This window comes from Mya arenaria, chromosome 14 (genome assembly GCF_026914265.1).
Source record: "Mya arenaria isolate MELC-2E11 chromosome 14, ASM2691426v1".
NCBI lineage: Eukaryota > Metazoa > Mollusca > Bivalvia > Myida > Myidae > Mya > Mya arenaria.
Genome location: NC_069135.1, coordinates 13,815,098 through 13,827,162, shown reverse-complemented (window position 1 = coordinate 13,827,162; position 12,065 = coordinate 13,815,098). Strand labels below are relative to the sequence as shown.

The 12,065-nt window shown below is 38.0% G+C and overlaps 1 protein-coding gene across 3 annotated transcripts in view; it reads left to right on the top strand.

Annotated features, from left to right (window-relative positions):
* The window catches only part of LOC128217052 (cortactin-binding protein 2-like), a 42,161-nt gene extending 37,213 nt beyond the window's left edge, over positions 1 to 4,948 (top strand). For all 3 annotated transcript variants that reach the window (XM_052923897.1, XM_052923896.1, XM_052923898.1), the window contains one exon: positions 913 to 4,948. In XM_052923897.1, coding sequence (XP_052779857.1) covers positions 913 to 1,579 — 667 coding nt within the window. In that variant the 3' untranslated portion in view covers positions 1,580 to 4,948. The remainder of the gene's footprint in view (positions 1 to 912) is intronic.
* The last annotated feature ends 7,117 nt before the right edge of the window (positions 4,949 to 12,065 follow it).

Below are 12,065 nucleotides of genomic sequence, written 5' to 3'. Positions count from 1 at the left end.
TATTCACTAACGTAATAGCCGGGGCTCTGTTACCTTTCTTTGTCGTATTCGGTACACGCGACGGACACTTATTATTCCACAAATTAGCCTCTGATTTCCCCATTTTCAGAATATATCCCCCAAAAAGCGATATATTTTAAACAAAATATCGAATTGTATCAATTCCTCTTCGTTCATATTTGTAAACAATGCAAAATAAGATCGGGGAATTTTGTATTGTCCCGGTTAAATGACGATATACGCCAGCGTGGGACTTGCAGCCTCGTTCTGAGATTTATGTTTACGAATTATATTTATAGAAAAAGACACCATGACCAAACGTCGATTTTGACTTATGTATTTTACAACAATACAGGACATATATCCTTGAACGTTAAACCATACAGTTACATTACAAGGCAAGAGCGTTATATCGAAACATGGAATACAGTTTAAAGCACATAACTAGCACATGTCCTTCGTACCATCAAGGCGATTTGAGCAAAATCGCCAAGCTTGATTATCAGTGAATACAACACATTGGTATAAAGGCCGATCTCTTAAAACCTTAATTGGCATGGTCATTTAAATGCACCCAAAATAATTGGAATGTGTTTAATGTCACTTGTCTAACAGCCAGTAAATGCAAAAATACGGGGACTGTTTATAGTTCCCGACGATATATCCGATATGACGCGTGTATAGTGTCATCAAGTTCACACCTCTGGCATTAGGGGCCAATCGTTGTAAAAACAAGACAGACGAAGAACAAAGTTGTAGGCAAAAAGTATATTATTTTATTATTTCAACAAAAACATCGAATATTCGAATACCGATTCTGACATTCGAATACCAAATGTTCGATCGAATATTCAAATATTCGTTTGCATCCCTTATAAAAACACTTTGATGCCATAATTATTATTGTTTCAGGCACTCTATTGGTTCATACACTTCACTGACTCATCCTAACAACTACAGTAGCACTGGCAACACCGGCAGCAGTTTCAAGAGGCGTTCCCACTCGGACCAGGAGGTTTACCACATAGGAGAAACAGAGATTCCCATCATCCATGAGGGCAGGGGCCACAGCTTAGGGGACATCCAGGCAAAGGTGCCCAAGTTGGAGATCCGCTCTCCCGTCTTGGGGCTGCCTGTCTCAATGCCCAGTAGCCAGTCTTCCCAAGACTCTCCTCGGGACTGGCAAGGGCCTAACAGACAGATGGCCTCCAGCTACAGTGGCGTCCCTGGTCACCCAGGCAGCTCAGGTCACATCTCCACGGCTCGAAGATCAACTTTCTCCACCCACACCCGTATACCCCAACCTTCTGGCTCCCGGCGGGCTCAGTCATCAGAGAACCTTAACATCCCTCTCCAACAACCCACTGCCCACCCTGTCTCCACCCCTCCCAGCACTGGCCCCAACCCTGGGCAGTCTCCCCCTTCTAGTCCCTTCTCATTCTCTCTCACCACACCAAACTCCTCTTTGTTCTCCTTCAAGATGTTTGATAAAGGCAATGAGAGGAAGCAAGCCAAGAGTCGCAGTCTCTCCTCCAGTCCAACCTCTTTGTTATACCCTTCAGGCTTTAGTAGACGCTAATGTGCAATGTACCTTACTGTGTTTACACTTGTTTGTTATACAGTGAACTGCCATCGTCTAAGATCAAATGTAGCTATTGTTATCAGTCATAAGCCCATTGATGTTCCATATTTTATGTAATTTGTAAATTTATATCTTTATTTTATATCATATTTATTGTTCTACAAATTCATGTACTTTCCGATTATTTTGTATAGGAACATTTTTATGGAATGTTAATTTCATAGTTCAAACTTGTACTGGTTTATGTCTTGATAATGATCTATTAATATGTCAATTAGGTAGTGTGATTTTATGATTGGTATGATTTGTTGATTGTATGTCATCATGTGGAAGAGCTGGTTTGTAGATATTGCATAAACCAAGGGCTTTCAGCGGTAACTGTATATTGTATGGAGCAACATTTTATTATCTCCCTTCACTGTGATCTGATTTTGTATTGCGTGTGTTTTTGTTCATTTTATGCCATGGCAACAACTTGCAAATTATTGCCCTAAAAATTTTTATACATATTTTTTTATTGCAATTGGCTTTAAGGATTTTATACTTGTAAACAATTTTTATATAGAGAAGGATTTCTTGTTTTAATGAGGTTTTATCATTCAATTTCCGCTTTGAATTTTTGAGTCATTTTGTTTTATACACTTATATGCTTGAATTTCTAGAATTTGAAATACAGGAAGTACTTATTTACATTGTCAGTTCCTACATCTTTGCCAGACTTAGAGCTGTCTTGCCACTTTCATTACTGTTGCAATGTATTTATGTGATTAAATTTATGTCCCATAATTATACATGTATCATCAACATAGCTTTCATATTAAACTGGCATGCCTGTAGTTGTTATGAAAGAGTTATGCATATACATGTATGAGACTACTCAGTTAAACTGTGATCATATTATGGAATCATTTAAGAGGGCGTATAATAGTAAATGGTATTTGAATGCCTAATATTGTTTACAAGTTAAGGTCTCCAACGTACAATGATGTGGGTTTAGATGCCAGGTGCCCCCACCCACATATTATTGTGGTATTATTGTGGTAGATCTGGAAAGGAGTTGATGTGTAGAGAAAGAACATGTGAAAACAATCTGGTTGGGCCTTAAAGCTGCACTCTCACAGATTAACTGTTTTTACAACTTTTTTATTTTTTTGTCTTGGAAAATTTTTGCGTAAATATCTGCAAACAAATGATAAATGATTGCTGACAACAGATTGCTGACAAAAGTTCAGATCGCAGATTTGCATATTTCTGTTCGAAAGTGAATGTTTAATTTTTGAACTTAATTATAATAAAATGTGATCTAATTTTTTGTCAGCAGTCTTGTATCACTGGTTTCCATGGATTTTTGCAAGAATTGGCTCGTTTCAAGACAAACAATGAAATAGTTGTCATAACGTTCAATCTGTGAGAGTGCAGCTTTAAAATATCGCAGAATAGGTTAATTTACATCCAACTTCAGTTGAAATAAACCGGAAAAAAACAACTACAAAAATGTTAACTATAGTGTACTTTCGGTCATTTATTTTTCATAGTAATCATCAGCTAGAAATACTGTTTCAAATGATCAGAAATATATAAGGCCACCAGGCATAAGAATTGAACATGACCATCAACAGTTAATTGACAGCTTATTTAAGATCACTGATGGTTCATTTACAGTATGACCTCATTTGACTAAAGATTGGCGCAGTTTCCAATTCAATATCAATTTGGTAATTTGTATGCCTTCAAAACATGTAATTTAAAGAGAATGGTCTGTTTCAGTATAAGATTGTAATATTTTTAACCTTGTAGATATTTCACTCATGGCCATTTCACTCATGATCTGCCCTCGGTGAAATATATAGCCATCTTCAACTGAAACAAACAATTATCCTTTACACAATTTTGGGAATAAATTTGTCACAGAGTGGTTTTGGTGAATGTGATATAATTTTGTGAGTTGGAAAACTTCCTACTTTAAGTATTTTGTTGATTATAAGGACATGCTTTAAGGTGTGTGATCCATAGATGTGTGAGATTCATATGCCATGTGACCACATATTGTTTTGGAATTACTTGAGAAGTTTTTATGTGTAGAAAAGTAAATGTACGAACTGTAATGACTTTGTTGATGATGTACTTCTGTTCATTTAACACTCACCACTTGTTATATAGGAATCGCCTTTTCCTGTCCCGCTGTCTGTCCTGGGACATTGGGACACAGTTTACTTTTTTCCATAACTCTATGTATCTATGAGGTATTGACTCCAAACTTCATGCACATTTGTTGTGTTGAGGAGAAGTGCTGTGCAAAAGAAACATTATTTTGTGTATGGTATTTTTAAGAGTTATTTCCCTTTTTTCTACTTCTCTTTTTTCTGGGAGAAGTCTACTTTTCTCCAGAATAGAACTCCATATGTTTTTGAGGTATAGACTTCCAACTTCATTCACATACAAACTGTGTTGAGGGGAAGTGTTGTGGACAAGAAGCCTTACTTTGGGTGTTGCATTTTTAGAGTTATTGCCCTTTGATTATTGTTATACTTATATTTTTACTTCTGTCCTTAACTCTTTATGTTCTTCTTTAAGGTTTTGATTTCAAACCTCAAACATATACTTTCTGTGTTGAGGAGAAGTGTAACAGTTGGTGTAGTTCGGTAATAATCACATCCAGTGATAGCTCGAGTTTATTTTAGTTACCTTTCTAATGATACCAAACTTGTATGGGGGTCACCAGTCATTGAAATGTAACATTACAGGTATCCGCTATCATAGAACTGACTGATTTGTAGGTCAGATATCTTAACTTCCAAGAACAGACACAAACTTATTTCATCTTTTCTTGCCAAAATATTTGGACCTAACATTAGTTGGGTTTAATATGTCAGACAGTGAAAATGAACACTATTTCGATATAGAAAAGGCGTTAGTTCAGACTTCCAGACTTGAGAATCCGTTTAATTAAGAACTATTCATTCTTCTTCAAATAATCATTTTTTGACTTGCATAGTAATTGTTTAACATTCCAAAAGAAGAGAACTTACTTATCTCTGGGTAGAGGTAAACAACCCCTTCGCCCCATGTAGTATAGTCGGTCGGTGCATGAATACAGAATACATGTATGTTCACTATACATGCTGACTTGCATACTGACCATGTTATTGATAGACATTGTCTTCCTGCATTATTCTATACAGGTATCTGTGTTATTGATTGATACATGTATTATCATGACTGTACAGAGAGTTGATACTAAGGCTTAAGTTATGATGGTAAAGATCTGCAGTTGTTAAAGGTGGCGCCACCATATGATATGTTAATATACATGTGCAAACTTGAATGTTGGTTTTCTAAAAATATGAAATAAAAAGTTTAAATAAATGTATATTCTTATTTATTATTTGCTTTTTGGTGATTTACAGAGATTTATCAGTGATATAAAAAATATTTCAATTATATATATTTCACAGTTTTCAAGATTAAGCCAGCTCTTGGTTCCAAATCAAATGTCAGCGTGCACAGGGCTGGGACACAATTTCAACGACGTCATATCAGAAATGACGTTACGTGCGCATACACATTGGCGCGTTTTTCTAAAAATAGTGTAATTTAATGACTTATTTTCAATTTTAGGCATATAATTAAATGAACAAAATGTCTGTTTCGGTGTAAGATAGCAATATATTTCACATCATGAACACCAAAAGTGAATGTTTCACTCTTTTTGAAGCCACTCGTGAAATATAAATTTGGTGCTTACTCGTTGAAATATATTACGATCTTACACTGAAACAAACAATTAACCTCTATAGTTTCATAGGCAAGTCCCATTTCTCTGGCATAAATGTTTGTTGAGCTCTGCTCCTTGTCAACTGGATGTATGCGGCGCCCTTTCTCCACTTGATTTATTATCGACTGCATGTTTCGGATCGCGGTCTCTCTGATAGCGCACTGTTGAACAGTCACGGCGATAAACGTGTCGAATAAAGTATGTATAATTGTTCTCTCTATAAAAGTATACGTAAACTAATTCGGGTGAATCTTGTAAACATGCCTACACAGCTTGATACGAATTAAATAGCAGCTGTCGGACAGGGGATAATCCTCCATAAATCATTTGCTACGTTTATTGCTATAGATGCGGAATTTGTTTTCTATTAATCAGGATTTAGACTTGTCTAGAATATCACAAAAGGTGCGTAGTAGGTAAAAAAGTTCTTAAGGAGATGAACTACGTTCCGTTTAACCCCAGGTTAAGTTGACGGAAATCGATGAAATATAAACGTATGCACGTAGCAAACTTTAGGTCCGAAACGTGCAACAACTAATGGTGATTGGAAAGCGGCTGTTATGCCTGTTCTTTCCTAGAAGTGCAAACGTTTGCTGTTAGCAAGTCTCGCGTCTTGCAAAGTGTTTCAGATGAAGCAGTTTTTTTAAACAAAATGGTAAACATTGATAAGCCGGATGCGCATCAATGAAACACAAATTAAAAACCGCTCCAAAGCGACTGCGGACAATCAAACATTCGGGCAAATCGAAATAAAAGTGCATCGGAACAGAAGCAACTTGGCCATGACCCGTCTTGTACCAACACTTAATGCAATCCGAAGGTACTTCTCCGCATGAGCTATTTAACAAGTTGCATGACTTTATGATGTTCCTAAGTAAAAATATTGAGCGGAATCACTTTTGTTCTGTAATTCATAACAGCGACATTGACCTTGACCATGACCGCAAACACGATACACTTTTAGCATGAGCTTTTTACAAGCCTACATGTTCATACCAAGTTCCATAACTTCTCAGTATAAATAAGTCCTTACTCAAGTTAATGGGTGGAAGCCATTTTTTTAAACATTGACTTTATATGTTATTGAGAGGAGGCCGTGATTTTAGTCACCTGTTCTCCAAACAATGCTGAAAACCAGCGAGGAAGAAGTGTTTGGTCCCAGAGACTGCCGAGAGAGTATCGCACAGTGAGCCGCGGATCTTTCCGTGAATGCAGACACCCAAACAAACACGATTAAACTTGTTAAAATATCCATTCATTTAGAACTTGCAAATGTTTCAACATATTGGTAAACTTGATTTAAAATTGTGAAACACTGACGTGCACCCTGTACATGGACAGCGACCACTTCGAATGGAAATGATCACCATTAATCCGCATCGTCATCCTAATGAGCATTATCATCACCTTTATCAGCATCATCAATCTAACCCGCATTATCCTAATCAGCACCATCATCATAATCAGCATCACACAGGCAGCAACATCATCCTAATTAGCATCCTAATCCTAATCCGCATCATCATCCCAATCAGTAGCAGCATACTTATCATTATCATCATTCTTATCAGCATCAGCATCCTAATCGGCATCACCATGCTAATGGGCCTCATCAGCATCACTAATCAGCGTCACTAATCAGCATCACTGTTATAATCAGCATCACTATCCTAATCAGCATCACTAATCAGCATCACTATTCTATTCAGCATCACTATCCTAATCAGCATCACTAATCAGCATTACCATCCTAATCAGCAGCATCATCCTAATCTGCATCACCATCCTAATCTGCATCATCATTCTAATCAGCATCACCATCCTAATCTGCATCATCATCCTAATCTGCATCATCATCCTAATCTGCATCATCATTCTAATCTGCATCATCATCCCAATCTGCATCATCATCCTAATCTGTATCATCATTCTAATCAGCATCACCATCCTGATCTGCATCAGTATCCCAATCTGCATCATCATCCTAATCTGCATCATCATCCTAATCTGCATCATCATTCTAATCAGCATCACCATCCTAATCTGCATCATCATCCTAATCTGCATCATCATCCTAATCTGCATCATCATCCTAATCTGCATCATCATCCTAATCTGCATCATCATTCTAATCTGCATCATCATCCCAATCTGCATCATCATCCTAATCTGCATCACCATCCTAATCTGCATCATCATCCTAATCTGCATCATCATCCCAATCTGCATCATCATCCTAATCCGCATCACCATGCTTATCAGCAGCACCATCCTAATCAACATCACCATTTTAATCAGCATCACCATCCTAATCAGCATCATCATCCCAATCTGCATCATCATCCTAATCAGCATCACCAGCCTAATAAGCAGCATCATCCTAATCCGCATCACCATGATTATCAGCAGCAGCTTCCTAATCCGCAACATCATGCTTATCAGCAGCAGCATTCTAATCCGCATCATCATCCCAATCTGCATCACCATCCCAATCAGCATCATCATCCCAATCTGCATCATCATCCTAATCAGCATCACCATTTTAATCAGCAGCATCATCCTAATCCGCATCACCATGATTATCAGCAGCAGCTTCCTAATCCGCACCATCATGCTTATCAGCAGCAGCATTCTAATCCGTATCATCATCCCAATCTGCATCACCATCCCAATCTGCATCATCATCCTAATCAGCAGCATCATCCCAATCTGCATCATTATCCCAATCAGCATCATCATCCCAATCTGCATCATCATCCCAATCAGCATCATCATCCCAATCAGCATCATCATCCCAATCTGCATCATCATCCCAATCAGCATCATCATCATCCCAATCTGCATCATCATCCCAATCAGCAGCATCATCCCAATCAGCATCATCATTCCAATCAGCAGCATCATCCCAATCAGCAGCATCATCCCAATCTGCAGCATCATCCCAATCAGCAGCATCATTCCAATCAGCAGCATCATCGTTATTCAGCATCCCCATCCTAATCCGTAGCAACATCTTAATCCGTATCATCATCCCAATCTGTATCACCATCCCAAATAGCATCATCATCCCAATCTGTATCACCATCCCAATCAGCATCATCATCCCAATCTGTATCATTATTCCAATCAGCATCATCATCCCAATCAGCATCATCATCCCAATCTGCATCACCATCCCAATCAGCATCATCATCCCAATCTGCATCATAATCATCCCAATCTGCATCATCATCCCAATCAGCATCATCATCATCGTTATTCAGCAACAGTATCATTACCAGCATAACCATCAGTGGCTTTGTTTTAAAATCCTGGAGTTGACTCGAAAGGGACCGAGCAAACTGGACATAGATCGTAAATTTTGAGATTAGAAAAGTAATGGCATTACATAATATTCCTGTGCTTGTTCAGCAGAAACAGGGCATGATAAACGACACTCACGATATCATTGATACATATACATCAAGAATGAACTGAATTCAGCGTTGGGCGTTTACATAACCATATCATGCCATAGTTTGAAAATCACCTTTCAGAATGGTATTTTGGGCCGTTTTTTAACATTATTTTTTTCTAATTTCGGAAGTTCAATTCATGTTATTTATTTTTTCAAAATAAAATCGTATGTCTTCTTCTAACGTCTATTCAGAGAGTTTGCATGGCACACGTACAGGTGGATTTTCTAATCGTATCGTACCGTACAATTGCACTTTCATACAAACCCTTAATATAGATTTGTCAGAATATATTCTCCTTATACACAGCACAATCAATGCATATGATAAGGACATGCTGTCTGTGACCTATTATGGTCTCATGTAAAACATCCAAGCTTGAAAAGTTCACAAAACCTGCATTTGGTCCTGACCTGGCCATGTAACACATAAGTATGACAAATATATAGCATGCATGCCAAGCTGCATTTTTTCATAAGACTTAAAGGTCTCCAAAAACAAATGCAGAATATTTTTCCCCGGACAGTTTGTTTTCAAAGAAAACTTCCAAGAGAAACACGTCATAATACGCTTATCTTTGTTGTTTCGTTTACGCCGTGTTGGACGCACGTGTAACAGGTGGCACAGCGCGAACAGATGTATTCAAACTCGCTTTTATTTTAGTTTTATTGCATGGGACGTAAGTCTACTTATTCGGATTAAGCAGACTAGAGCCAATCGGAAATGGTCTTACAAAAATTGACAACGAGGGCGGTCCTGACCACGAAAAATGGTTTTATACTCACCCAGGGCTGTTCACATCGCGTCCACAAGTCTGACTAGAGGCGCCATACCGGTCACATTTCCATTTTATAACCGTGTTCGCAAGCACTAAGGACAAACTATAAGTGGTCGTCTAATAGTTTTACAGCGAGACCGGAGGTTAGTGGAAACGACGCGGACCAACTGCTCTCACACGAACATTGTGTCCACAGACGGACGGACTGACAGAGAGATATTATTACCGAAAACAATCACCCATCGCCAACATGGCGACGAGACTTAAGTTTCTACTGTGGCTGTTTATAGCCGCAACAATCACCGTCGGTAAATATATAGAACTATACTGTATTGGTACGCCTTCTAACACGTAAAAGTGAAATAGTCATTTTTAAGTTACCCAACAGATGAGTAATTTTTTTTTTTCTTTTCAGACATATGTCGAGGAGCACCCGGAAGTAAGTACCCCTGTTAAAGGACATGTATATAATGTGGTATGGTGAGATAATAGTGTGCTTATGTTGTGGAAATGGATTGTCTCCGTTCACTAACAAGTAAGAATAAAGTACTTGTAAAAGACCTTGCTGTAATTGAATTAAAAAGAGAACTTCCTATTCAATTATGAGTTTCGATAGGTCCAAGCATACATTTCAATTATGCGTTTCAATAGTTCATCTTTATTATCAAACTGTTCAAGATTTGCGCTTTATATCGTGCTTAGATGCGACATATATTGCAATTGGGAAATTATTCCGGATACAAGTGTTCTACCCAACCTGGCGATCTTGATTTACGCGGAAATTTTGAATATTACTGGATGGAAGCGAGTACAGGGTACGATTTAAGCTGCAAACAAGAATAATGCTTTATTGCCGGTTGGCATGCTATTACGACGCAAGAAATTGTTCATTTATTTAGAGGCTGTGCCTGAGGAAAAAAAACTTGATTAATCTTTTGACTGCCCCGAAAATGTTGTTTAATTGTAAACCTCGGGTACCTTCATTCAAAGTTGAGTCAAAAATGTGGTTGTTTTTATTTTGTGTATGATTTTTTGAAGAAAGATTAGGATACATTTTAAAGCACCCCAACCAAAAAAGGAACATTTATTCTTAAATCTTCCGTTTCGTATTTAACCATCTGCCAATGACTCTCTATCCTTTGATTATATGTTTTAATTGTAATTATTTGAGAAGTAAGACCATGACTTACGGTTGCCACCAATGGGTGGTATGTAACGTTTCAAACATGTCACTATTTGCAGATAAGCCAGACGCAAAACCTGACGCAAAATCATCTAAACCACCGCCATTCGAAAGTAAGTCACTATTTTACACGGTTTTGTTACTTTTACAAGAGGAGTTCAACGATGCTGAAATACCATGTACATGCGTGTAACATGTATATAAATATATATGTATATATAGCTTAGTATAGCGTATGCATTAAGACATCATTTCTAACTGACATTAAAGTTGTTGTATGAAGGTACTTAGTAGACTATAGGACAAATAAATAATCAAAATTGCCATTTTGATAATATTCATTGGTATATTACCACATCATGGTCACCATACAGCGTTTTAGTAAATATAGCGGCCAAAGCGTATTTGAAACAATAAATATAGATATATATTATAAACAAATCGCACCCTACAGTATGCGGTCAGAACCCCCGCACGGAGGTATGTTGCGAGGGTAAGCCAAGCCCCCGGGCCGGCAAGAAGACCTGCTGCTGTGGGACCGACACCTTCGATCCCCAGGACAAGATTTGTTGCGACGATAAGATCGTCGGCCGCCCAAAAGAACTCATGGGCTCAGACTGCTGCAGTATGTATGACTTAACTACATGTACAAATATGAATTGCTTTAGGCTTTCATATAAATCATCGCATAAACTGGGTTATTTGATACAGGACTAAAATTCAAATAAAGCATACCAGTCCGTCAAACTGACACGACTGGTCCCATTATCGCGAACTATCTTAAACGTTAAAGGTTGATTATTTAGCCGAATTACTTTCTTTAGTTTGATTTTACAAACTCAGATTATCATTCCCCTGATGATATTGAAATTAATTTCATTAAAAAGTCTCAAACCCTTTTAGAAGGCAAACAATACACAATGCATACAAATAATAACAATACTAATTAGCTAGACTGTTTCCAGGGACAGTTAGCGAAATTGTGGGCTAGTGGATTTAATGAGCCAAGTTGATTAATGACTGGGGTTTGGGACATGCTTCCTTGGAAACTGTCCAGCTAGAGGGACTGGAACATGCTTCCTAAGAACCTGTCCTGCTAAAGGGAATTTGTATATGTCCCTGGGAAACTGTCGTGCTAGAGGGGACTTGGATATGTCCTTGGGAAACTGTCCTGCTAGATGGAACTTGAATATGTCCCTGGGAAACTGTCCTGCTAGATGGAACTTGAATATGTCCCTGGGAAACTGTCGTGCTAGAGGGGACTTGGATATGTCCTTGGGAAACTGTCCTGC